Source organism: Lepidochelys kempii, chromosome 13 (assembly GCF_965140265.1).
Source record: "Lepidochelys kempii isolate rLepKem1 chromosome 13, rLepKem1.hap2, whole genome shotgun sequence".
Taxonomy (NCBI): Eukaryota; Metazoa; Chordata; order Testudines; family Cheloniidae; genus Lepidochelys; species Lepidochelys kempii.
This window is the reverse complement of record NC_133268.1, coordinates 39,308,821-39,336,606: the sequence shown is the minus strand read 5'-3', so window position 1 is coordinate 39,336,606 and position 27,786 is coordinate 39,308,821. Positions and strand designations below refer to the sequence as shown.

The 27,786-nt window shown below is 49.4% G+C and overlaps 3 gene segments (V, D, J or C); 2 read left to right on the top strand and 1 right to left on the bottom strand.

Annotated features, from left to right (window-relative positions):
• Nucleotides 1-271: 271 nt before the first annotated feature.
• On the bottom strand, nt 272-1,523 carry LOC140896798 (Ig heavy chain V region 914-like). The segment is given in 3 exon segments: nt 272-360; nt 1,134-1,415; nt 1,493-1,523. Coding segments are annotated over 3 exon segments (402 nt in total).
• Nucleotides 1,524-10,036: 8,513 nt separating this feature from the next.
• LOC140896797 (immunoglobulin heavy variable 3-7-like) lies at nt 10,037-10,584 on the top strand. The segment is given in 2 exon segments: nt 10,037-10,082; nt 10,244-10,584. Coding segments are annotated over 2 exon segments (387 nt in total).
• Nucleotides 10,585-13,853: 3,269 nt separating this feature from the next.
• Nucleotides 13,854-14,700, top strand: LOC140896796 (Ig heavy chain V region 3-like). The segment is given in 2 exon segments: nt 13,854-13,979; nt 14,219-14,700. Coding segments are annotated over 2 exon segments (528 nt in total).
• Nucleotides 14,701-27,786: the final 13,086 nt, after the last annotated feature.

Genomic DNA, 27,786 nt, shown 5'->3' with positions numbered 1-27,786 from the left:
GGACACGGTGGGATTTCATGGGGTCGCTCAGGGGGAGGCGGCTGCCGAGGGAGAAGCAGAGGCCTGGGGGGGGGCGCAGGAGGGGCACAGAGCGCAGCTCCCCCTGAGTGAGATTCACCATCTCCAGAGACAATCCCAACAACCTGCTGCCTCTGAAAATGACCAGCCTGAGGCCCAGGGGCACCGCCCGGTACCACTCTCGGTTCCCGGGCAATGTGTCTCCCCTTCCTGCCCAGAGCCCCGCTGGGCTGCGGTGCAGAGATCCCTCGCTTCATCTGTGAACTCCAATCCGGAGTGAGTCCTCTTCTGAGTCGCTCTCCCCTCGGAGACCTGGCACGTTGGCTCTCCCGGGTCCCATCCCTGTGGGTGTGGGAAAGACCACCGGAATATTCATACCGAGACTCAAGCTATAGCCACTAGATTATTCTTCCGTCCCCTGGCTGGGGAATAAACAAGGAGTCTTTACACTGGTTCCTGTTGTAGATCCTAGGTGGGGAAGAGAAATATGATCACGGGCTCTTCAGTCTGGCAGACAAAGGTACAACAGGATCCACTGCTGGAGGCTGAAGCTAGACAATGTCCAGCTGGAAAGAAGGTGATTTTTAAAAAAAGACATTGAGGTGAATTAACCATTGGAACAACTGATCAAGAGTCATGGTGGATTCTCCGTCACTAGCAACTATCGTCTCTATGATTCTGTGTCTTTTAGAAAATAAACAAATGCAAAATCCATCAAGGGAGATTTTAGTTAGATATGCGGGGGTGGGGGGAGCACTTTCTAAGGATAAGCATATCTAACTATCCACATTGGAACCGGTTACCTAAGGAGGTTGTGAAATCCCCATCACTGGAGGTTTTTAAGAACAGATGAGGAAATGTTCCACCAGGGGAGTTCTAGGTATATCGAATCCTGCCTCAGTGCAGGGGGGTCAGCTAGTTGACCTCTTGAAGTCCCTCTTCCAGCCCTACCTTTCTAGGATTCTCTGAATTTCTTGTACTCTGTGACTGAAGCAGAAGGCAGTCAGAGTATTTCACTTTCTTTGGTGACTTTCTCCAGCACAGGATCCCATTAGGGTATTTGTAATGAAGTGAATCACTGTGGGATCCCTTATCTCTAGCACAAGGATACAAACCGGCATCTTCAGGTTTCAGGCTGCTGATGTGCACATGCACCAGGTTATTGGAGGCGTCTCTGGAGGTGGTGAATTGCCCTTTCCCTGAGTCCAGGTAATATGGGGTACCTGCATTATCTATGCTGGAGACCCACTCCAGTCCCTTCCCAGGAACATGACGGATCCAATCCAGCCACTTGCTACTGATGAAGAAGCCGGAGGCTTTGCAGGAGAGGCGGAGAGAGTCTCTGGGCTTTTTCACATCCCCTCCAGACTCCACCAGCTGGACCTTTGACAGAGCTCCTGTGGGGGAAAAGTATCATGAATCACATCTGGAATTTTCAAAGGGTAAAGTCAAGGGGAATTAGATACGCCATTACCTAAGTCCCCTTCAAAAATGTCAATCAACATTCCAGTAGGCCCTGCTCCAAACCCCACTCAGACCAGTGGAAGTTCTCCCCTTGCCTTTAGTGAACTTTGCATCAGGCCCATAAAGCACAATATTCCCCAGTATCTCCAGAAAATGTCAGATACCATAATTCCTTTAAAGGGCACTAGTCTGAAGAGACAATTCAGCGAAAATATGCTGTTGATGCTGGATAAAGTGCTCATGGTGTCTTGGCATTAGCTTCCCAGACCCCTCCTTGTGTCCTAGCCATGCAGGTGCAGAGCTATTAAATGACTTAGGCAGCGCATTAAGGATATGCATTTGCATATCTATTTTTTTAATAAGCCATGTTTAAGCTCTAGCCCTCAAGCTATCTTAGTTTTTTATATTGTTCCCATTTCTGTCGTGTTTGAGCATGGCAACCGTTAAAGTATTTAGGGTAACAAGAAAACATTTTACAAATACATTAGAAGCAAGACGAAGATGAAGGACAGGGAAGGACCACTGCTCAATGAGGAAGGAAACACAGTCACAAGAAAAAGCAGCAATTGCCAAAATATTAAATGCCATTTTTGTTTAGGTTTTCTCCAAAGAAGTTAGCAGTAATCAGAGAACTAACAGTGAACATCAATGCAAATGGGGTAGGATCTGAGGTTAAAATAGGGAAACAATTAGTTAAGAATTACTTCGACAAGTTAGACGTCCTCATGTCAGCAGGGCCAGATGAAATATACCAGAGAATATTTAAGAAACTGGCCAAAGAGATCTTAGCCATTAACAATTATTTTTGAGAACTGTCGGAGGACAGGAGAGATCCCAGAGGACTGGAAGAGGGCAAGTGGTACCTATCAATAAAAAGCAGAATAAGGGCAACCCAGGAATTATGAACCACTCAACTTAACTTCTGTACCCGGAAAGAATGGAGCAAAAAATCAATTTGCAAGCACCTGGAAGATGAGGTGACAACTAACAGTCAACATGGATTTGTAAAGAACAAATCATGTCAAACCTGCTACCTGGGGTTCTTTCAACCCAAAACTCTTGGTAACTTTTATTCTGTGTGAGGTGGTGTCAGTAAATAAAAACTTTTCCCCCTTAGGTTTCAGAGTAACAGCCGTGTTAGTCTGTATTCGCAAAAAGAAAAGGAGTACTTGTGGCACCTTAGAGACTAACCAATTTATTTGAACATAAGCTTTCGTGAGCTACAGCTCACTTCATCAGATGCATATCATGGAAACTGCAGCAGACTTTATATATACACAGAGAATATGAAACAATACCTCCTCCCACCCCACTGTCCTGCTGGTAATAGCTTATCGAAAGTGATCATCAGGTGGGCCATTTCCAGCACAAATCCAGGTTTTCTCACCCTCCACCCCCCCCCCCCCACACACACAAATTCACTCTCCTGCTGGTGATATCACTGGGCTGGAAATGGCCCACCTGATGATCACTTTAGATAAGCTATTACCAGCAGGACAGTGGGGTGGGAGGAGGTATTGTTTCATATTCTCTGTGTATATATAAAGTCTGCTGCAGTTTCCACGGTATGCATCTGATGAAGTGAGCTGTAGCTCACGAAAGCTTATGCTCAAATAAATTGGTTAGTCTCTAAGGTGCCACAAGTACTCCTTTTCTTTTCCCCCCTTATTTATACATTAGTAATAGAATGACATGCCCCTTAAAGCAAACTTGTTAAGTAAGTAGTTTCAATGGAAAGGCAAGAGGAAGGACACGGGGTCAAGCTACCCTCTCTGTGGCACCCAAAACTCCCCTCCCCACCCCCTGGCTCCTGCCTTGGCTAAACTGAGAGTGCTGAATGGCCAATTTACAGCCTGCTGACTTGGCTGCTTTTAGCACTAAGCCATAGTGGTTTCAGGCACTTTATTGGTTTGCCAAAGTCTCCCCGTACAAAACCCACCTCATATCCTCCTTTGACAGGGTACAAAGATGAGTGGATGGGAGCGGGGACAAGAACAGTAGAATTGGTATATCTCAACTTTAGTAAGACATTTCATACAGGCTCAGATAGCCTTCTCATAAGCAAACCAGGGAAATATAGACTAATGAATCTATTATAAGGTAGGTTTCAGAGTAACAGCCGTGTTAGTCTGTATTCGCAAAAAGAAAAGGAGTACTTGTGGCACCTTAGAGACTAACCAATTTATTTGAGCATGAGCTTTCGTGAGCTACAGCTCACTTCATCGGATGCATACCGTGGAAACTGCAGCAGACTTTATATATACACAGAGAATATGAAACAATACCTCCTCCCACCCCACTGTCCTGCTGGTAATAGCTTATCTAAAGTGATCATCAGGTGGGCCATTTCCAGCACAAATCCAGGTTTTCTCACCCTCCACCCCCCCCCCACACAAATTCACTCTCCTGCTGGTGATAGCCCATCCAAAGTGACAACTCTTTACACAATGTGCATGACAATCAAGTTGGGCTATTTCCTGCACAAATCCAGGTTTTCTCACATCACCCCACCCCCATACACACACAAACTCACTCTCCTGCTGGTAATAGCTCATCCAAACTGACCACTCTCCAAGTTTAAATCCAAGTTAAACCAGAACATCTGGGGAGGGGGGTTGGAAAAAACAAGAGGAAACAGGCTACCTTGCATAATGACTTAGCCACTCCCAGTCTCTATTTAAGCCTAAATTAATAGTATCCAATTTGCAAATGAATTCCAATTCAGCAGTTTCTCGCTGGAGTCTGGATTTGAAGTTTTTTTGTTTTAAGATAGCGACCTTCATGTCTGTGATTGCGTGACCAGAGAGATTGAAGTGTTCTCCGACTGGTTTATGAATGTTATAATTCTTGACATCTGATTTGTGTCCATTTATTCTTTTACGTAGAGACTGTCCAGTTTGACCAATGTACATGGCAGAGGGGCATTGCTGGCACATGATGGCATATATCACATTGGTGGATGTGCAGGTGAACGAGCCTCTGATAGTGTGGCTGATGTTATTAGGCCCTGTGATGGTGTCCCCTGAATAGATATGTGGGCACAATTGGCAACGGGCTTTGTTGCAAGGATAAGTTCCTGGGTTAGTGGTTCTGTTGTGCGGTATGTGGTTGTTGGTGAGTATTTGCTTCAGGTTGCGGGGCTGTCTGTAGGCAAGGACTGGCCTGTCTCCCAAGATTTGTGAGAGTGTTGGGTCATCCTTTAGGATAGATTGTAGATCCTTAATAATGCGTTGGAGGGGTTTTAGTTGGGGGCTGAAGGTGACGGCTAGTGGCATTCTGTTATTTTCTTTGTTAGGCCTGTCCTGTAGTAGGTAACTTCTGGGAACTCTTCTGGCTCTATCAATCTGTTTCTTTACTTCTGCAGGTGGGTATTGTAGTTGTAAGAAAGCTTGACAGAGATCTTGTAGGTGTTTGTCTCTGTCTGAGGGGTTGGAGCAAATGCGGTTGTATCGCAGAGCTTGGCTGTAGACGATGGATCGTATGGTGTGGTCAGGGTGAAAGCTGGAGGCATGCAGGTAGGAATAGCGGTCAGTAGGTTTCCGGTATAGGGTGTTGTTTATGTGACCATTGTATATTAGCACTGTAGTGTCCAGGAAGTGGATCTCTTGTGTGGACTGGACCAGGCTGAGGTTGGTGGTGGGATGGAAGTTTTTGAAATCATGGTGGAATTCCTCAAGGGCTTCTTTTCCATGGGTCCAGATGATGAAGATGTCATCAATATAGCGCAAGTAGAGTAGGGGCTTTAGGGGACGAGAGCTGAGGAAGCGTTGTTCTAAATCAGCCATAAAAATGTTGGCATACTGTGGGGCCATGCGGGTACCCATAGCAGTGCCGCTGATCTGAAGGTATACATTGTCCCCAAATGTGAAATAGTTATGGATAAGGACAAAGTCACAAAGTTCAGCCACCAGGTTAGCCGTGACATTATCGGGGATAGTGTTCTTGACGGCTTGTAGTCCATCTTTGTGTGGAATGTTGGTGTAGAGGGCTTCTACATCCATAGTGGCCAGGATGGTGTTATCAGGAAGATCACCGATGGATTGAAGTTTCCTCAGGAAGTCAGTGGTGTCTCGAAGGTAGCTGGGAGTGCTACGCACTCTTTACAACGCACACTTTGCTTCTCTACAAAAGAAAAAGGACATTAAACTTTCACTTTAGATAAGCTTTATCACTTTAGATAAGCTATTACCAGCAGGACAGTGGGGTGGGAGGAGGTATTGTTTCATATTCTCTGTGTATATATAAAGTCTGCTGCAGTTTCCATGGTATGCATCCGATGAAGTGAGCTGTAGCTCATGAAAGCTCATGCTCAAATAAATTGGTTAGTCTCTAAGGTGCCACAAGTACTCCTTTTCTTATTATAAGGTAGGTGCACAACGAGTTAGAAAATGTACTTAGAGAGTAGTTATCAACAATTCACAGTCAAGCTGGAAGGGAATACTGAGAAGGTTCCCTCAAGGATCTGTCCTGGGTCCACTTCTATTCAATAGCTCCATAAATGATTTGGATAATGGCATGGAGAGTACACTTATAAAGTTTTCAGATTATACCAATCTGGGAGGGGTTGCAAGCACTTTAAAGACCAGGATTAGAATTCAGAATGAGCTTGACAAATTGGAGACATGGTCTGAAATACATAGGCTGCATCCACACACTCTTCCTGCATAGCTAAACTCAGCAAGGAAAGGCTCTGACAGGTGCAAATAGCATTAAATTCCTTCCCAACCCCAAATATCAGTCAGTTGGACCTTGAGCATGTGGGCAAGACCCACCAGCCAGACCCCTGGGAAAGAGTTCTCTGTAGTTACTCAGAGCCCTCCCCACCTAGTGTCCCATCACTGGCCATTGGGGATATTTGCTACCAGCAGTTGTCGATGTGCCTACAATGGCATGTTACCACCTCATCATACCATCCCCCTCCACATAAATTTCTCAAGATCAGTCTTGAAACCAGTTTGCTTCCCCGTCCCCCCTTTTTAGTTTAATTCTGGCTGAGATTTTCAAAGCTGCCTAAAGGCATTTAGATGCATGGTTTATATGAGGAAGAAAGGCAGCTTGGGAAATCTTAACCCAAGTAATCTGGAAATTTACCCCAATTGTTACCTCCTCTTCCCTCTCTCCTGCCCCTTTGTTTGCTGCCTTTAAAGGCTTTTTGAACTGCCTCGGGCCTCATGCAAATTAAGGAGCGCAACTTCTTTTTTAACAGCCAGAGAATTTCTCCTTCTCCGGCACACCCCAAGTAACTTACTTTGTGCTGTATTCCTTCATTTGTTCCGGTTGGTTTCTGATTCAAAACTAAATATGTGTTTCATTTTTATTTCCCTGCTGGCAGCTCTCTCAGGTAAGAAACTCAGAGGCACCTGGGATAAAAGAAGGAAACAAATGCAGCCAAAAGGAATCGTTGATTCTCCAGAGCACTGAAGAACATGCTTAGATGCTTTGCTGAATCATGGCCTAGATCTTTAATATTTGTCTATTTGCAGGTGTCTGATCACAAATCCAGCTAAGCCAGTCCGGAGCAGAAGTTAAAAAGCCAGGAGACTCTGCAAAACTCTTCTGTAAAGTGTATAGACGCATACACTAGCCACGGTATGGGCTGGGCACGGAGGTCTCCAGGGAAAGGACTGGAAAGGGGATTTTCAATTACAAATGGGGCTGGTGACACCACATACTACACAGACCCGGTTAAAGGACCATTCACCATCTCCAGAGACAACACCCAGAACCTGCTGGGGTAAACACTGAGGTGGCAAAATTTGTAGATGATACAAAACTACTCAAGATAGTTAAGTCGCAGGCAGACTGCAAAGAGCTATGAGAGCAGTGGTCACCACCCAGTCGATCATGATCTCCAGCAGCTCAGCGGGTTGCCACTGAGCCAGGCTGCCTGCCTGCCCCAGCCTCACACCGCTCCCAGAAGTGGCCAGCGTGGCCCCATGGCCCCAGGGGTGGGGAGACAGGGTTCTCCCTCTGCATGCTGCTCCTACCTCCAAGCACCACCCCCACAGCTCTCATTGGCCGGGAATGGGGAGCTGTGGCCAATGGGAGCTGCAGGGGTGGTGCTTGCAGAGAGGGGCAGTGCACAGAGCCATGTGCTGCCTGACCCTCCCCAGGGGTCGGAGGGGTGCGTTGGCCCTTTCCAGGAGTGGCGCCGTGCACAGGTAGGCAAGGAGCCTGCTTTAGTGGCAGCCACACTGTGCCACCGACCGTGAGCCTCTGGATGTAAATGCTGCCTGGCGGGAGGCCGCACCCCAACCCCCAGCCCTAAGCCCCGTCCTGGATCCAGCACCCCATGCCCCAGGTGTGGGCAAACTATGGCCCAGGGGCCGCATCCAGCCCTTCAGACATTTTAATCTGGCCCTCAAGCTCCTGCCGGGGAGTGGGGTCTGGGGCTCGCCCTCTCCACATGTGCCGTGGCTTCACGTGGCTCCTGGAAGCAGCAGCATGTTCCTGCTCCGGCTCCTATGCACAGGGGCAGCCAGGGGGTTCCACAGGCTGCCCCTGCCCCAACTGTCACCTCTGCAGCTCCCATTGGCCGGCAACCAGGGGAGCATGTAGAAGCTGGAGTGGAGACATGACACTGCTTCCAGGAGCTGCTTGAGGTAAGCGCCACCTGGAGTCAGCACCCCTGATCCCCCTCCTGCCCTCCAAACCCCTTAGTCACACCCTCATGCACCCCAGAGCCTGCACCCCACAGCCGGAGCCCTCACCCCTCCACCTGCACCCCAACACCCTGCCCCAGCCCGGAGCCCACTCCCACACCCTGAACTCCTCATTTCTGGCCCCACCCCAGAGCCCGGCACCTCCAGCCAGACCCCTCACCCTCTCTTGCACCCCAACACCCTATTTTGTGAGCATTCATGGCCTGTCATACAATTTCTATACCCAGATGTGGCCTTCAGGCAAAAAAACTTTGCCCAGCCCTGCCATAGCACATCATACACCCTGAACCCCCTCCTGCACCCCAAACCCCAGCCCTGACTCCCTCCCAGAGCCTGCACCCCAACCCCCTGCCCCAGCCCAGAGCCAACTCCTGCACCCAAACTCCCTCCCACAGCTGGCACCCCTCACCCCCTCCTGCACCCCAAAGCCATGCCCCAGGCTCAGCCCAGAGCCCTCTCCCACACTGTGAACCCTTCAGCCCCAGCCAGGAGTCCACACCCCCTGTCGAACCCCAGCCCCCTACCCCACCCTTGTGAAAGTGAGTGAGGGTGGGGGAGAGCGAGTGAAGGGGTGGAGGGTGGAGTGAGTGGGGTGGGACTTTGGGGAAGGGGTCAGGTAGATCCTGGGTTGCCCTTAAATTCAAAAAGTGATCTTGGATGTAAAAGGTTGAGACCCCTGTTCAAAAGGATCTCTCAGAAATAGGTGACTGGGCAACAAAATAGCAGGTGAAATTCAGTGTTGATAAATGTGAAGTAATGCACATTGGAAAGCATAATCCCAACTATGCATAGCAAATGATGGGGCTAAATTAGCTGTTCCCACTCAAGAAAGAGATCCTGGAGTCACTGTGGATAGTTCTCTGAAAACCTCCACGCAATGTGCAGCGGCATGTAAAAAAGTGAACAGAATGTGGGGAATCATAAGAAAGGGATAGATAATAAGACAGAAAATATCATATTGCCTCTATATAAATCCATGGTACGCCTACATCTTGAATACTGCATGCGGATGTGGTCACCCCATCTCAAAAAAGATATATCAAAATTGGAAAAGGTTCAGAAAAGGCCAACAAAAATGATTAGGGGAATGGAACAGCTACCATATAAGGAGAGATGAATAAGACAGGGACTTTTCATCTTGGAATAGAGTCAGCTAAGGGGGGATATGATTGAGGTCTATAAAATTATGACTGATGTGGAGAAAGTAAATAAGGAAGTGTTATTTACTCCTTCTCATAACACAAGAACAAGGGGTCACCAAATAGAATTAATAGGCAGCAGGTTTAAAACAAACAAAAGGAAGGTTTTTTTTCACACAATGCACAGTCAACTCCTTGCCAGAGGATGTTGTGAAGGTCAAGATTATAACAGGGTTCAAAAAAGAACTAGATCAATTCTATTAGCCAGGATGGCAGGTTGGGCAGGGATGGTGTCCCTAACCTCTCTTTCCCAGAATCTGGGAATGGCTGATGGGATGGATCACTTCATGATTCCCTGTTCTGTTCATTCCCTCTGGGGCACCTGTCATTGGACCCACTGTCTGGGCTAGATGGACCTTTGGTCTGACCCAGTCTGGCCGCTCTTATGTTCTTAAGGAATTTTGTCTCTAAGAATTGTAGAGAACACTGCAGAAATTATTCTGTGAGTGGAATTCTTAATCTTCTCCTTTACTCACATCACCCTTTCCCACTACACCCACCTCTAGGAGGCTGAGTTTGCTGAGGGCTGAGGTCCAAGATCTGTGTCTTATAAAGAGGAGGAGATGCAAATTCAGTGCCTCGGCGCACTATAGAAACCCTGTGATCTCCGGGACCCCGCAGTGTGAGAAGGGAGGAAGGACAAGTCCGGGTGTCGGTGAAGTTTCCACCAGAAAACCCTCCAGCGTCAGCAACATGCGACTGTGGCTGACCCTCGCTTTCTTACTAGCAGCCCTTCCAGGTAATTTTATCCCCTTTCTTGCTACACGGACTGGAGACACCGGGGGATGCTGCACATCCCGAACCTGACCCAAAGGGCAGTGAAGTCAACGGGAACCTTCCTGCTGCTTCCAATGGGCTCTGAGCCAGGCCCTGTGTGAATGTGATTCTCATTCTTTCCAGGTGTCCGGTCACAGGTCCAGCTGGTGGAGTCCGGAGGAGGGATTCAAACCCCTGGGGGATCTCTCCGCCTCTCCTGCAAAGCCTCCGGATTCACCTTCAGCAGCTACTGGATGGACTGGGTCCGTCAGGCGCCGGGGAAAGGACTGGAGTGGGTCGCACAGATACTCAGTCCTGCTTATAGTTCAGCAGCATATTACAGTGATGCGGTGAAAGGGCGATTCATCATCTCCAGAGACGAGTCCAGCAGCACGGTGTATCTGCAAATGAACAGCCTGAAAGCCGAAGACACCGCCCGGTATCACTGTGCGAGAGACACAGCGATCAGAAACCTCCTGCGGTGAGCACAGAAACCTCCAGCGCGAATCCCCCTCCCTCTCCGTGCCCACAGTCACTGCCAAAACAGAGCCGTTCACACAGACAGCAACCCAGAGTGTGAAGCCTCCTGTCCTTTATCCGGGCTTCACTCCTCGGAAAATTCACTTTGATGATGAAAGACCCACGGTTCTGTCAGATCCGAGACCGTCCTTAAACATTCCCTAGTGATGCAGAAAGAGATGCCTTCTCCAAAGTGAAGGAGGACTTGTGGCACCTTAGAGACTAACCAATTTATTTGAGCATAAGCTTCTCCAAAGTGTTATTCACACTTAGCTCTCCGTCCTTCACCCTCCTTTCCCAGCAAACTCAGCTGGAGAAGACGGGCAGGAAGCAGGAGCCATGCAGCCGAAGGTGGAAAGTGAACCAGATTTTTTCACACAGGAATCTTGCCACAGTTTGCACTCACCTAAAGAAAGGAAAAATCGTTCTTCTTGAACACACTGCTTCATTTCCAAAGTGAATAGCCAATGCCACGTTCTGCAGGAAGCAGGAAATGGGGGTCACTCGTCCTAAATTCACAGGCAGACCGTGGGAATCCTCTTTACAGACTCTAGTGGATTCATCTTTAGCCAAACTCCAAGTTTCTTGCACTTGCCCGTTCATAATAAAACACCCCGTGTGCAGAGAGTGTCTCAGTTTTTTTAAAAAAAGAAGGAATCGTGGTTTTCTGAGCGCACTGAAAGTTAACACCACCGGTGTCTGGTTCATTCCTGTGTCAGACAGTCATTCTGCGCCTCTGTGTTTCCATACATTTGTTCCAACTGAAATCAAATTTAAGATTACAACGGGGCAGCACACAACCTGTCCCACAAGCCGTGTCACCATGTAGCATCGCATCGTCTTCCTTCCTTCGGCCCACGTCTGCGAAAGACAGACCATTAACTAAGAGGGGCAAAGTGCAGGGGAATCATTTCACATATAAGTTTTGAAAGGGCCAGGCCTAGAATATCACAAAAGAAAGTGTGGAGAAAGCTAATATAGACTGACTGCTCCCTTCCAGCACAGCTGCCCTCACTACACACTTCACCACAGTGACACAGCTGTGAAGTGTTGAATCCTGGTCCATTCAGCTCAAAGGCAAAACTCCCGTTGATGCAATGGGACTGGGATTCCGTCCCCAGTGATGGAAAGATGTGTCAGACTCATAGCACAGGGACAGAACTGTTTGCCTTGCAAAATGAAGGATTTCAGGATCTCTCAATACTTCTGCATGTCGCTCTATGAGAGAGAGAAAGAGAGAGAGAGAGAGAGAGAGGACAGTAAAGGGAAGGAGAGAGAGGGAAATGCAGTGGGGCATCAAAGGAATATCCCATACTTTTCTTACTCAGGTAGGTCTATCCATCCTTGTTCTCTATAGGTTAAATTCAACCCTAGGCAGATATGTCAATACAAAGCTTATAGACCACTTAATTCCTCGATATTCAGTTGAAGGGATTCAAGTGGTCCAGAGGGCTGATGGGCCCTCGGAACAGTAGGAAATTTAACCCACAAAATCATAGTGGTTAATAAGTTTTTAATTGTGAAACGAATGAACCATTGGAACAATTTATCAGGGTAGTGGTGGATTCTCCGTCACTGATAATTTTTAGATCAACAATGGTAGATTTTTTTCTAAAAGATCTGCTCTAGGAATTGTTGGTGGAAGTTCTGAGGTGTGTGTTACACAGAAAGTCTGACAAGATGATCACAATGGTCCCTTTGGGCTTAGAATCTATGAAACCTGCAGAGTAAAACTCAGGGAAATATCAGTTATTTGGGATTGGTGTTCATGTCTCTCTTATATAGAGCGGTGCATGCAAATTATCCCCTTACATTTCCTGTTTAAAGCCAGCGATTCCCCTGACCCTGCAGCTCTGGGGTTCAGAGTCCGCAGCCGGTGTCTGCCCAGAGACCTGCCAAACCCCACGAGAACTCTCCCCACAGTCGGGAACATGGCACTGTGGTTATTTTTCCTTCTCATTGAAACAGCTTTCACAGGTACATCGATTTCCCCCAGGCTTTATTACAATCTCTCTTGGGAGCCAGGGTCTCTAGGAATCTCATTGTGTCTATTTTCAGGGGCTTTTTCACAGGCTCAGCTGGTGGAGTCCGGGGGGGATGTGAAAGAGCCCGGAGACTCTCTCCCCCTCTCCTGCAAAGCCTCCGGGTTCACCTTCAGCGATTACTGAATGAGCTGGGTCAGACAGGGCCCTGGGAAGGGACTGGAGGGGATCGGGGAAATACACCCAACTGCAACTACCAGCAACTACGCACAGCCCTTCAAGGGCCGCTTCACCATCTCCAGAGACAATCCCCAAAACCTGGTTTATTTGCAGCTGAGCAGCCTGAGACCTGAGGACACCGCCCTGTATTATTGTTGGAGAATCCCGCAGTGAGCACAAAGCTCGTGCGGACCGGACGAAAACTGATTTGGAAGCGGGTGCAATCTTCCCAATGGACAGCAGGGGTCAGTAGTGCATTACAATTCAAAGATGTCCTAACGCCAGTAACACGGGAAGCAAACACTTGCACGGAAATTTCAAGCCACAGCGGCAGAATTGTCGGGACTCAGGTGTGTGTACACAGGGCGTCCTCCAGCGAACACGGGACTAACCAGCCGGTGGTTCTGGGTGTGTTTGTTTGTTTCTCTGACTTTCATGGGCTTCCCATCAGTCTGTAGCAGGGCTGGAGTATTTACAGCGCACTGCCCACAACAACGCATCGTGACTCAAGTTACCCAGCTCAGAAACCAGTCACATTTCCCCTGGTAAGGAGAATCCACCCGATGAGTGGCTGGAAGTGTTCCCGTGAGGTTCTGAAAACACCCCCGGTCATTGCCATGATCTTAGGAGGCTAAGAGATATTCCTCCATTTTAGGCCGTCTCGTGGCCACATCCCATGGCATCTGGGGACCTCCTGGTCTTTCATGAGTTTGTCCTCACAACAGCGCTGTGAGGCAGGAAAGGGCCGGAGTGTCCGAGGTGCGGGTGGGGGCCTGAAACACAAGGGGACACGTCACACTTGCCCAGGGTAACCCAGGGAGTCTGTGGAGGAAAAGGGGGATGGATCCCCATGCCCGTAACTCCAGCCTGGATCCCTACCCACTGACGTCTGACTGCGGCTCCCTGAATCCCCAAACCGAGGTTTTCAGAGGCCGCTCTTAGGGAACTTGTCTCTCTTATAAGGAGGGGGATATGCAAATAGGAGTGACAGGTTCCTGTTTAAATCTGTCCCTCTCAGTGCCCGGGCTGCAGCCGGAGGGACAATCCGCAGCCCCTAGGTCTCTGCAGTTACCGGCCAAAAGTCTGAAAACTTTCCCCGACAGCAACGCGGAAAATGACACTTTGGCTCCATTTGGTTTTCTTTGTAGCGGCTCTGGAAGGTAATTTATCCCCCGTTAATACACAGGAGGGGTCGGGTATCTGGGACTATTGCGGCTGATATCGATGTGGGGTGGGACACTTCTTTCTTCTGTCGTCTCCCACCGACTGATGTACAAAGTGCCCCGTGTGGCTGGTTCTCCCACTGTTCCCTGTTCACTTTCCACTGAACCCGGGGCTAATGACTGGTTTCATGTGGCGACAGCTTTAATTCCAATCTGCCATTTCCCTTCTCCCCCAGGGGCCCGCTCGCAGGTGGTTCTGACCCAGTCGGGGCCAGCGCTGAAGAAGCCCGGAGAGTCCCATAAACTGCAATGTGCCACCAGCGGGTTCACTCTGAGCAGCACCTGGATGGGCTGGATCCGACAGGAGCCGGGACAGGGGCCGGAGTGGCTGGCTTCCTATTACAGTGAGGGAAACAAGTACTACGCCTCCTCGGTCCAGGGCCGGTTCACAGCCTCCAAGGACAGCACCAACTTCTACCTGCAAATGACCGGCCTGAAGCCCGAGGACACCGCCCGCTATTACTGTGCGAGAGACACAGTGACACCAAACCGGTTTGTGATCGCACAAAAACCCAGGCTGCGGAATCGCCCTTCTCCCGGCGGCCGCGCGGGGGCAGCAGCGACACCCCCCGCTTCGGGCTCGGGCAGGAGACTCGGCACCCGGGGGAACGGGACACAAACCTCCCGCCAGTTTAACCCTTCCGTTCCCGGACTCTGAATGGCCCATTTCCCTACCCCAGAGATGGAGGCGGGGAGTGGAAATGGGCCATGCAGGGTCCGGGCGGGGCTGGGGGGCAGAGATCACCCGGCGCCGGAATAAACCCCGCTCCGCTGCCCCGGGGGATGGGGCACCGCCGGGACTTTCCAAGGAGACTCGAGCATTTTTTCCATCCATTTGACAGCTGGAAATCACAGCCCTGGTGTAAACGGTGCAGCTCAGGATCCTGCCCCCAATACAGTGCCCCCATGTCACAGAGTCACCATGGAGACAAAAGGCCCCGCCCCTCAGCCCCGATGGCATCACTCAGCCCAGCGCTGGCCCGCAGGGCATTGGGGACAGTCACGGGGCGAAGGGCTGTGGACAGGGACACGGTGGGATTTCATGGGATCGCTCAGGGGGAGGCGGCTGCCGAGGGAGAAGCAGAGGCCCCTTGGGGAGGGGCAGGGGGCACGAGGGTCAAAGGCGCAGCTCCCACTGAGTGAGATTCACCATCTCCAGAGACAATCCCAACAACCTGCTGCCTCTGAAAATGACCGGCCTGAAGCCCACGGGCACCGCCCGCTACCACTCTCGGTTCCCGGGCAATGTGGCTCCCCTTCCTGCCCAGAGCCCCGCTGGGCTGCGGGGCACAGATCCCTCGCTCCATCTGTGAACTCCAATCCGGAGTGAGTCCTGTTCTGAGTCGCTCTGCCCTCGGAGACCTGGCACGTTGGATCTCCCGGGTCCCATCCCTGTGTGTGTGGGAAAGACCACCGGAATATTCATACCGAGACTCAAGCTAGAGCCACTAGATTATTCTTCCGTCCCCTGGCTGGGGGAATAAACAAGGAGTCTTTACTGGTGCCTGTTGTAGATCCTAGATGGGGAAGAGAAATTTGATCACGGGCTCTTCAGTCTGGCAGACAAAGGTACAACAGGATCCGATGCTGGAAGCTGAAGCTAGACAATGTCCAGCTGGAAAGAAGGTGATTTTTTAAAAAGACGTTGAGGTGATTTAACCATTGGAACAACTGATCAAGAGTAACGGTGGATTCTCCGTCACGAGCAACTATCATCTCTATGATTCTGTGTCTTTCAGAAAATAACCTAATGCAAAATCCATCAAGGGAGATTTAGGTTAGATATGGGGTGGGGGGGAGCACTTTCTAAGGATAAGCATATCTAACTATCAGTATTGGAACCGGTTACCTAGGGAGGTTGTGAAATCCCCATCACTGGAGGTTTTTAAAAACAGATGAAGAACCAGGGGTGGTCTCGGTATATGTAATCCTGCCTCAGTGCAGGGGGTCGGCTAGTTGACCTCTTGAAGTCCCTCTTCCAGCCCTACCTTTCTAGGATTCTCTGAATTTCTTGTACTCTGTGACTGAAGCAGAAGACAGTCAGAGTATTTCACTATCTTTAGTGACTTTCTCCAGCGCAGGATCCCATTAGGGTATTCCTAGTGAAGTAAAAAGAAAAGGAGTACTTGTGGCACCTTAGAGACTAAGTAATTTATTTGAGCATGAGCTTTCCTGAGCTACAGCTCACTTCATCGGATGCATCCGATGAAGTGAGCTGTAGCTCAGGAAAGCTCATGCTCAAATAAATTGGTTAGTCTCTAAGGTGCCACAAGTACTCCTTTTCTTTTTGTGAATACAGACTAACACGGCTGTTACTCTGAAACCTGTCGTAGTGAAGTAGATCACTGTGGGATCCCATATCTCTAGCACAAGGATACACACCGGCGTCTTCAGGTTTCAGGCTCCTGATGTGCAAATGCACCAGGTTATTGGAGGTGTCTCTGGAGATGGTGAATTGCCCTTTCCCTGAATCCAGGTAATATGGGGTACCTGCACTATCTATGCTGGAGACCCACTCCAGTCCCTTCCCAGGAACATGACGGATCCAATCCAGCCACTTGCTACTGATGAAGAAGCCGGAGGCTTTGCAGGAGAGGCGGAGAGGGTCTCCAGGGTTTTTCACATCCGCTCCAGACTCCACCGGCTGGACCTCTGACGGGAGCTTCTGGGCGGAAGTATCGTGAATCACATCTGGAATTTTCAAAGGGTAAAGTCAAGGGGAATTACATACCCCATTACCTAAGTCCCCTTCAAAAATGTCAATCAACATTCCAGTAGGCCCTGCTCCAAACCCCACTCAGACCAATGGAAGTCCTCCCCTTGCCTTTAGTGACCTTTGCATCAGGCCCATAATGCACAATATTCCCCAATATCTCCAGAAAATGTGAGAAACCATAATTCCTTTAAAGGCCACTAGACTAAAGAGACAATTCAGCCAAAATATGCTGTTGATGCTGGATAAAGTGCTCATGGTGTCTCGGCATTAGCTGCCCAGACCCTCCTTGTGTCCTAGCATTGCAGGTGCAGAGTTATTAAATGACTTAGGGAGGGCATTAAGGATATGCATTGGCATATCTTTTTTTTAAAAAAAAAATAAGCTATGTTTTGAGCTCTACCCCTCAAGCTATCTTAGGTATTCATATTGTCCCCGTTACTGTAGTGTTTGAGCATTTAGGGCAGGGGTGGGCAAACTCTTTGGCCCAAGGGCCACATTGGAGGGCAGGGTAGGGAGGGCTGTGGCTCCCCAAACAGCCCGGCCCCCAACCCCTAACCACACCCTCCCACTTCCCGCCCCCTGACTGTCCCATTAAGAATGTCACACATCCTTCACCGCCTAGTTCACCTAGTGGTCGCACCAGCCCTGGGAATATCCACCCACTTTATGGGGATTGTCTGCCCCATTCTTTGCAGTTCACCCTAATGGAGTGACCAGAGCTGTCCCCCACTGGGACACTGGTCACAGCCAGATATGCCCTGTAAGATATCTGCAAACATGTTAGAATTTGCCACAGATGATGATCTTGTTTATATGTTTGTATCACCTCAGATCTACTTACCGCGGTGTCTTCACTGCGGTAACTCGGCAGCTGAGACTCTCCCCTTGACTCCGCTTGTGCTTTTCCTTCTGCTGGAGTGCTCAGTGGTTGATTTATCCCGTCTATACTAGATGCGATAAATAGACCTCCCGCTGGATTGATCACTGCCCACCAGTCCAGCGGGTATGTAGACACGCCCCAAAGGCTTCCCAGCCATGTGCTGACCAGCTTGTGTTTGAAACAAAGGAAGCACAGGCCGCATGGAAAAGACTACAAAAGGCAGCTGCATCTTCTCCATTTGGTCTTCAGTCCTGCTTCTTCCCTCTGGAGGGACTTTGCTACAAATGGAAGCTCTGAACAAAAGACTGAATGACCCATCTGGGCTGTGGGTGCTCTCCAGAGACTTGACTTAAGACAGCAGATTACTCCATCACTGCAACAAGCCTGAACCAGGAACTTTGCCATTACTGGATGTCATTGATTCCTTTCAAAGTAGCAGCCGTGTTAGTCTGTATTCGCAAAAAGAAAAGGAGGACTTGTGGCACCTTAGAGACTAACCCATTTATTTGAGCATAAGCTTTTGTGAGCTACAGCTCACTTCATCGGATGCGTCCGATGAAGTGACTTATAATCACATAAGATCTATCTTTATAGCTAATAAATCTGTTTGTTTATTCTTAATGGTATAAAAAAGATAAACTTGTCTTTTTATACCGACATTAATGGCCTGTCTTTATTCCCAGGTGTCCGGTCCCAGACGCTGGTGGAGTCCGGAGGGGGTGTGAAAAAGCCCGGAGACTCTCTCCGCCTCTCCTGCAAAGCCTCCGGGTTCACCTTCAGCAGCTACAACATAAACTGGGTCCGCCAGGCTCCTGGCAAGGGACTAGAATGGGTCGCTTACATAAACCCCGGTGGGAGTACTACATACTACCTCGATGCAGTGAAAGGGCGATTCACCATCTCCAGGGATAACGCCAAGAGTGAGCTGTATCTGCAAATGACCGGCCTGAAGCCCGAGGACACCGCCCGCTGTTACTGTGCGAGTTACACAGTGACACCAAACCGGTTTGTGATCGCATAAAAACCCAGGCTGCGGAATCGCCCTTCTCCCGGCGGCCGTGCGGGGGCAGCAGCGACACCCCCCGCTTCGGGCTCGGGCAGGAGACCCGGCCCCCGGGGGAACGGGACATAAACCTCCCGCCAGTTTAACCCTTCCGTTCCCGGACTCTGAATGGCCCTTTTCCCTACCCCAGAGATGGAGGCCGGGGTGTGGAAATGGGCCATGCAGGGTCCGGAGGGGGCTGGGGGCAGAGATCACCGGGCGCCGGAATAAACCCCGCTCCGCTGCGCCGGGGGATGTGGCACCGCCGGGACTTTCCAAGGAGTCTCGAACATTTTTTCCATCCATTTGACAGCTGGAAATCACAGCCCTGGTGTGAACGGTGCAGCTCAAAGGATTCTGCCCCCAATAAAGTGCCCCCATGTCACAGAGTCACCATGGAGACAAAAGGTCCCTCCCCTCAGCCCCGATGGCATCACTCAGCCCAGCGCTGGCCCGCAGGGCATTGGGGACAGTCACGTGGCTAAGGGCTGGGGACAGGGACACGGTGGGATTTCATGGGGTCGCTCAGGGGGAGGCGGCTGCGAGGGAGAAGCAGAGGCCCCTTGGTGGGGAGCCAGGGGGGCCCGAGGGTCACGGAACTCAGCTCCCACTGAATTGGATACACCCCGGACTTTCCTAAATCTCCCCTAGTGTTAGTTTCAAGGTAGGGATGAAGGGTGAGGGTCAGTGTTAACAGTCAGGGTTAGAACTGCATCCTGGGTGAAGTCTGGATTTAGGGTTCTAAGTCAGGTATTCATGTAGTTTTCCGGTTCAGACTTATATGAAGGCGGAGTTTATCCTCAGGGTCACGGTTAGATGGGGGAGCTAGAGGAGGGATAAAGAAGATGCCAGTTTCTCTCCTTATGGTGAAGTAGGAAGCTCCGACTGAGACAAGGGTTAGGTGCCACAGAGACAAAGCGTCGCCTCTTCTCTCAGCCCCACACAAAGGAACTGAGTTCGGGCTAGGAACTGGCGGGTGTCTCTTACAAGGAGCGGGATATGCAAATGAGGGTGAGAGTTTCCTTTTTAAATCTGTCCCTCTCTCTGCCCAGGCTGCACCCGGAGACACAATCCGCAGCCCCCTGGGTCTCTGCAGTCACCAGCCAGTCCCCTGAGAACTTTGCCCTCCAGTACCAGGGAAAATGGGGCTTTGGTTGTACCTGGTTCTCATTGCAGCATCTCCGGAAGGTCCATTCTCCTTTCCATAGATTGGATGTACTGGGGAGGTGCGGGATTATTGCCCGAGGTCCTCATGTTCCCCATAATTAATTGTTATTCCCAGGTGTCCGGTCCCAGGTGCAGCTGGTGGAGTCCGGAGGGGATGTGAAGAAGCCCGGAGACTCTCTCCGCCTCTCCTGCAAAGCCTCCGGCTTCACCTTCAGCAGCGACTGGATGAGCTGGGTCCGCCAGGCTCCCGGGAAGGGGCTGGAGTGGGTCGCCCAGATTCACGGCTGTAGCATATAGGACAGTGACTCGGTAAAAGGGCGATTCACCGTCTCCAGAGATGACCCCAACAACCTGCTGTATCTGCAGATGACCGGCCTGAAGCCCGAGGACACCGCCCGGTCTCACTGAGCGAGAGACCCAGCGAGGGGAATCCCGACCGGGCTCACACAAAAACCCGAGCGGCAGAACCGCCCTTCTCCCGTGCGCCGCGCGGGGGCAGCACTTCCAGAGACAGCCCAGCCCTGGGCACAGGAACGGGACCTACAGCCAGAGTGAAAAACAAATCCGCGCTCAGGTTTCAGAGCTCAATATCCATCTATAGAGCCAGAGACTCCTGGGACTGGAGGGGACCTCGGGAGGTCATCTCCTCCCGCCCCCTGCACTCATGGCAGGATTCAGTATAATCTAGACCATCCCTGACAGGTGTTTGTCCAATCTGCTCTTAAAAATCTTCCCTGATGGAGATTCCACAACCTCCCTGGGAAATGGATTCCAGTGCTTAACCACCCTGACAGTTCGGAAGTTTTTCCTAATGTCAAACCTCCCTTGATGAAATATAAGCCCATTGCTTCTTGTCCTATCCACAAAGGTTAAAGAGAATAATTTGTCACCCTCTTCCTTGTACTCCTCCTTTTATGTACTTGCAAACTGTTACCACGTCCCTCCCTGTCGTCTCTTCTGCAGACTAAACAACCTCAGGTTTTTCAATCTTCCCTCATAGGTCATGTTTTCTAGACTTTTACTTATTTTCATTGCTCTTCTCTGGACTTTTTCTAATTTGTCCACCTCTTTTCTGAAACATGGCATCCAGAACTGGACACAATATTTCAGTTGAGGCCTAATCAGCGTGGAGCAGAGCAGGAGAATTAAGTGGCTTCCTTACAACACTCCTGCTAATACATCCCAGAATGATCTTCCTTTTTTTAACAGTGTTACATTGTTGACTCATATCAAGCTTGTGATCCCCTATGACCCCCAGATCCCTTTCCGCAGTTCTCCTTCCTAGGCAGTCATTTCCCATTTTGTATGTGTGCTACTGATTGTTCCTTCCTAAGTGGATTACTTTGCATTTGTCCTTTTTAAATTTCATCTTAATTACTTTGATCATTTCTCCAGTTTCTCCAGATTATTTCAAATTTTAATCCTATCCTCCAAAGTACTTGCAACCCCTCCCAGCTTGGTATCATCCACAAACTTTATAAGTGTACTCTCTATGCCATTTTCTAAATCAGTGTTTCCCAAACTTGGGACGCCGCTTCTTTAGGGAAAGCCCCTGGCGGGCAGGGCCTGTTTGTCCACCTGCTGCGTCCCCAGGTTTGGCCAATCGCAGCTCCCGCTTGCTGCGGTTCGCCGCTGCAGGCAAATGGGGGCTGTGGGAAGCGGCGTGGGCCAAGGGACGTACCGGCTGCCACTTCCCACAGCCCCCATTGGCCTGCAGTGGTGAATCATGGCCAGTGGGAGGCGCGATCGGCTGAACCTGCGGGTGTGGTAGGTAAACAAACCAGCCTGGCCCACCAGGGGCTTTCCCTGCACAAGCATCGCCTCAAGTTTGGGAAACACTGCTCTAAATCATTGATGAAGATATTGAACAGAACCGGACCCAGAACGGATCCCTGCGGGGCCCTTCTCCTTATGCCCTTCCAGCACTACTGTGGACTACTGATAGCTATTCTCTGGGAACTGTTTTACAACCAGTTATGCACCCACCTTATAGTAGTGCCGTCTGTTTGTATATAGGTCTGTTTGTTAGCCTGGGATAGAATTTTGGCTTTGGCTTTTTGATACTCTTCTACTAATACGTGAAAACAAGGGACAAAGACACTGTGATGTTGTTTCTGCCTAGTCAGTTGGATTTGTTAGTACAATGGGAACAGATAAGAGCAGTTAAAGTGACAGGTTTCAGAGTAGCAGCCATGTTAGTCTGTATTCGCAAAAAGAAAAGGAGTACTTGTGGCACCTTAGAGACTAACCAATTTATTTGAGCATAAGCTTTCGTGAGCTACAGCTCACTTCATTGGATGCATTCAGTAGCTCACGAAAGCTTATGCTCAAATAAATTGGTTAGTCTCTAAGGTGCCACAAGTACTCCTTTTCTTTTAGCAGTTAAAGTGTTACTCAGAGCACAATTTAAGATTGCCTCAACCCGTATCTTAAGACAAAATCAAGCAACCAGTCAGGAGGGGCAACGGGGATTGTGTGTGTGTGTGGGGGGGAGGTCTAAAACATGAAAATACCAAAGAAATGCCTGTCCCTGACCGGAGCGCAACCTCACTCCTCACCCCTCCCATGGGGTACAAAAGGGGTGAGATGAAGACACCAGACCCAAAATTGAACATGTCCCTAAACTGTAAGGAGTGGGACTGTGGGCGTGCATTGCAGGTATATTTGGGCCTGCTAAGAAGGAGAAGGTGGGAATAGGGGCAATGGGGAACAGGGACACAGGCAAGGGTCAGAGCTGGGAAGGGGGTTATGGGGTAAATGCTCTGCGGTGTCAGAGCTGGGAATGGAACACTGACATGTAGAGCTATGGACATATTTGCTTGGAATTAACCCCAATAAACTTTGCATTGTCTACACTTGGACTTCTGGTCTTTTGCTGCTTGCTGTCTGCATGCCAAGAACCAGGGAAGCGGGAGGGTGGAGGGAAATCCCTCTAACATCTTGGTGCCATGACTAGATGCATCACGTCGGCCAGGTGAGTGGTAGCCAGGTAAGTCCCCCACCCCAACAGTCTGCGCAGCTGCTTGCAGGGGGTTATGATGGGCTCTCATGATGATAGTTGCAGGTCCTTGCAAGCTGGGGTAATGGTTGTGACGTTCCCCTTTGGTGTTATTTGGACCGGTGATCTGCTAGGCCTCTCCAATCCTTGACTCTAGGAGCCAGCCTGACCCTGCTCTGCTGTGAGATCCCCACTCCTGGGCTGTTCATGCTCAGCCTCTGGCATGTCAGCTGTTCCCAGCTACTTGCAACTGAATGACACTAGCCAGTATCTCCAGTCCCAGACACAACCCTAGGAACCTCGTCTTGCAGTGTCCAGTTATGCCCGCTGAACGCTGCAAGCTTAAATGAGTTCATCAGTTTAACAAAGAAATTGATTTGTACCATGCTTGTTATCCCAAGGGGAGCCTCTGACACACTGCAAACCAAACACACTGCTTCAGGTAGAATAAACAAACAGATTTATTAGCTATAAAGATAGATCTTATGTGATTATAAGTCAAAGCATAACAAGTCGGATTTGGTCAAATGAAATAAAAGCAAAATGCATTCTAAGCTGATCTTCACACTTTCAATGTCCTTAAAAACTTAGATGCTTCTCACCACAGGCTGGCTGGTTACGTTTCAGTCAGGCTCGCCCCTTTGATCCTTTCAGTCGCTTGGTGTGGTGTCTATAGGTGTAGGTGGAAGAGAAAGAGAGACAGCATGGCAAATGTCTCTCCCTTTTATCATGTCCTTTCTTCCCTCATGGCTTTGCCCCCTCCCCGCTCCCCTTCAGAGTCAGGTGGGCATTACTGAGTCTCTCCAAGCAAGGCTGAGCAATTTCCCTGTGGTGTGGCCTCATGCAGGTGAGTCATCGCGTTGTAGCTCCCTTGCTGGACAATGGCTATTGATGGGTTGATTGACACCCCACTCGGGTGTTGGCTACTTTCCTTGCTGTTGCCTCTGGGGACCTAATGTCTGGCTGATTCCCCAACTTTCAGCATGTTTTAGTGACTACCATACAACACAATTCTCATAACTTCATATGCATTAATGACACACATATATGGATAGAGAAATGACTTTCAGCAGATCATAACCTTTCCCCTGATACCTCACAAGGCATGCTTTATATGTGAGATCACGTTTATATGAAAATGAAGAATATGGGGGTTACAATACGCTCCGCCAAGGTATAGAATGTCACACCTCCCCCCTTAGTTCACTGCGAGAGGGTTAGTCACTGACTATCTCAAAGGCAGTTTGTTGTTATGGTTCTCTTGGCATCCAGCCATTAAGGCCATGAGGAAGCGTGCCTCAGTTTCCCCATTCATCCACAGCATACCAGGTTTTTTATGGTTTTCTTTCCCTCCAGTGTTCCCTTCTGTGTGGGCTCTTAATTGAATCATGTTTCTGGTATTTTGATATCTCAGGGTCTGTCAGGATAAGGTTTCAGGGGGATCCTGCACATTGACTGGCCCTTTGGAGAGCGGTCTCCCAATCCCAGGACTGTACATATGCAGAAAATCCAGCTCCCTTTTTTGGGGTTACCTTTTGTTTCCCCCTCCCAGCACTGAGTCCTTCCCTGCCCCCTAGAGGACTGTGATCTGTGCTCTCTGGACTAGGTGTGTTTACCCTTTGATCAGATGCACCTTTTCTCTGTGGCTTTCCCATAACTGCTCCCTGTCTCTCACCACCCTAGGGGAAATCACCCCCCCACCCCCCGGAGAGTTGGGACATCTGTATTCTGGCAGACTACCACCTGGTAATTTCCTGGTCCCAATTCCTCTGTTATCCCAGGCATTGGAGCTGCATCTTGATTTAAAGAGACAGTTACTTTCCAAAAACTTATCAGAAATAGCATCCTGAAAAATGGGGACCTGGATTGGGGTACCCTCCGCCACCCCTTTCTCTGTCCCTGAGAAGTCAGCTGTGTGACTGCTCCCCTCCAGGAGGTCAGGTACAGAGTTTCTTCTCAAAACCTGGGTCACAGGCTGAGTGCCTGGGTGAACAGATGCTGACCCAGGCATCCTCCTAATGTTGTGGGCATCCTGCCCCAAGTGACTAGTGAGGAGACATCCACCTCATCCCCCTGGTCCGGTGGTCTATAGCAGACTCCCACCACTACATCACTCTTGTTGCACACACTTCTAAACTTAATCCAGAGACACTCAGGTTTTTCTGCAGTTTCGTACCGGAGCTCTGAGCAGTCATACTGCTCCCTTACATACAGTGCTACTCCCCCACCTTTTCTGCCCTGCCTGTCCTTCCTGAACAGTTTATAACCATCCACGACAGTACTCCAGTCATGTGAGTTATCCCACCAAGTCTCTGTTATTCCGATCACGTCATAGTTCCTTGACATCACCAGGACCTCCAGTTCTCCCCGCTTGTTTCCAAGGCTTTGTGCATTTGTATATAAGCACTTGAGATAACCTGTTGATCGCCCCTCATTCCCAGTATGAGGCAGGAGCCCTCCCCTCACAGACATTCCTGCTTGTGCTTCCTCCCGGTATCCCGCTTTCCCACTTACCTCAGGGCTTTGGTCTCCTTCCCCCGGTGAACCTAGTTTAAAGCCCTCCTGTCAAGGTTCCTCCCCCACTCTGAACTCTAGGGTACAGATGTGGGGACCTGCATGAAAAACCTCCTAAGCTTATCTTTACCAGCTTAGGTCAAAACTTCCCCAAGGTACAAAATATTACCCCCGTTATCCTTGGAATGGCCGCTACCACCACCAAACTAATACTGGTTACTGGGGAAGAGCTGTTTGGACGCGTCCTTCCCCCCAAAATACTTCCCAAAACCTTGCACCCCACTTCCTGGACAAGGTTTGGTAAAAAGCCTCACCAATTTGCCTAGGTGACTACAGACCCAGACCCTTGGATCTTAAGAACAATGAACAATCCTCCCAACACTTGCACCCCCCCTTTCCTGGGAAATGTTGGATAAAAAGCCTCACCAATTTGCATAGGTGACCACAAACCCAAACCCTTGGATCTGAGAACAATGAAAAAGCATTCAGTGTTTTACAAGAAGACTTTTAATAAAAAATAGAAGTAAATAGAAATAAAGAAATCCCCCCTGTAAAATCAGGATGGTATATATCTTACAGGGTAATTAGATTCAAAAACATAGAGAACCCCTCTAGGCAAAACCTTAAGTTACAAAAAAGATACACAGACAGAAATAGTTATTCTATTCAGCACAATTCTTTTCTCAGCCATTTAAAGAAATCATAATCTAACACATACCTAGCTAGATTACTTACTAAAAATTCTAAGACTCCATTCCTGTTCTGTCCCCGGCCAAGACGACTACAGACAGACACACAAACCCTTTGTTTCTCTCCCTCCTCCCAGCTTTTGAAAGTATCTTGTCTCCTCATTGGTCATTTTGGTCAGGTGCCAGCGAGGTTACCTTTAGCTTCTTAACCCTTTACAGGTGAGAGGAGCTTTCCCCTGGCCAGGAGGGATTTCAAAGGGGTTTACCCTTCCCTTTATATTTATGACACGCCCCCCAAATCTCAGCTAGGGTGAAACACTGGCTGGGATTTCTTCCTGGAGCTCTAGGAAAACAGAGTTAATAAGACACATGCATCTCTAAATATACTACCAAGTACATAAAGACTAACAATATTTTCCACATCTCAAGGACGATTTTAACCAGTTGATTCTGGGAAACTTTCACGGGAGAGTGCATCAGCCACTTTGTTAGAAGCTCCTGAGATGTGTTGGATGTCGAAATCAAAATCTTGGAGAGCTAAACTCCACCGAAGAAGTTTTCTGTTAGTTTCTTTGACGGTGTGAAGCCACTTTAGTGCAGCATGGTCGGTTTGCAGGTGGAAACGCCGTCCCCAAACATATGGGCGTAGCTTTTCCAGAGCGTAGACAATGGCATAACATTCTTTTTCAGTGACTGACCAGTTGCTTTCCCTCTCAGACAGTTTTTTGCTGAGAAACACTACAGGGTGGAATTCTTGATCAGGTCCTTTCTGCATTAAAACTGCTCCCACACCACGCTCGGATGCATCTGTGGTTACTAGGAACGGTTTGTCAAAGTCTGGGGCCCTTAGTACAGGGTCAGACATGAGTGTCGCTTTAAGCTTGTTAAAGGCCTTCTGACACTTTCCGGTCCACTGAACAGCATTTGGCTGTTTCTTTTTGGTTAGGTCTGTCAGTGGGGCAGCGATTTGGCTGTAGTGCGGTACAAATCGTCTGTAATAACCGGCCAAGCCTAAGAAGGATTGAACCTGTTTCTTTGACTTTGGGACAGGCCACTTTTGGATAGCATCCACTTTGGCCTGTAGGGGGCTGATAGTTCCTTGACCCACCTGGTGTCCAAGGTAAGTCACTCTGTTTAGGCCTATTTGACACTTCTTAGCCTTAACAGTTAGTCCTGCCTCCCTTATGCGCTCAAGGACTTTTTGTAGATGTTCCAGGTGGTCTGCCCAGGAATCCGAAAATATGGCCACATCGTCAAGGTAGGCGACTGCATATTCTCCTAATCCCGCTAGGAGACCATCTACAAGTCTTTGGAAAGTGGCGGGTGCATTTCGCAGCCCGAAAGGGAGTACATTAAATTCATACAGCCCGAGATGTGTGATGAAGGCTGACCTTTCCTTGGCAGATTCATCTAGCGGTACCTGCCAGTACCCCTTGGTTAAGTCCAAGGTAGAGATGAACTGGGCCCTTCCCAGTTTCTCTAATAGTTCATCTGTGCGTGGCATGGGATAGTTGTCTGGGCGAGTTACAGCATTTAGCTTACGGTAGTCCACGCAAAAACGTATTTCCCCATCTGGTTTGGGAACTAGAACCACTGGAGATGCCCATGCACTTTCAGAGGGGCGGATTACACCCATCTGTAACATATCCTGGATCTCCCGTTCTATAGCAGTTTTAGCTTGAGGAGACACCCGGTAAGGTTGGACCCTAATTGGGTGAGCATTACCTGTGTCAATGGA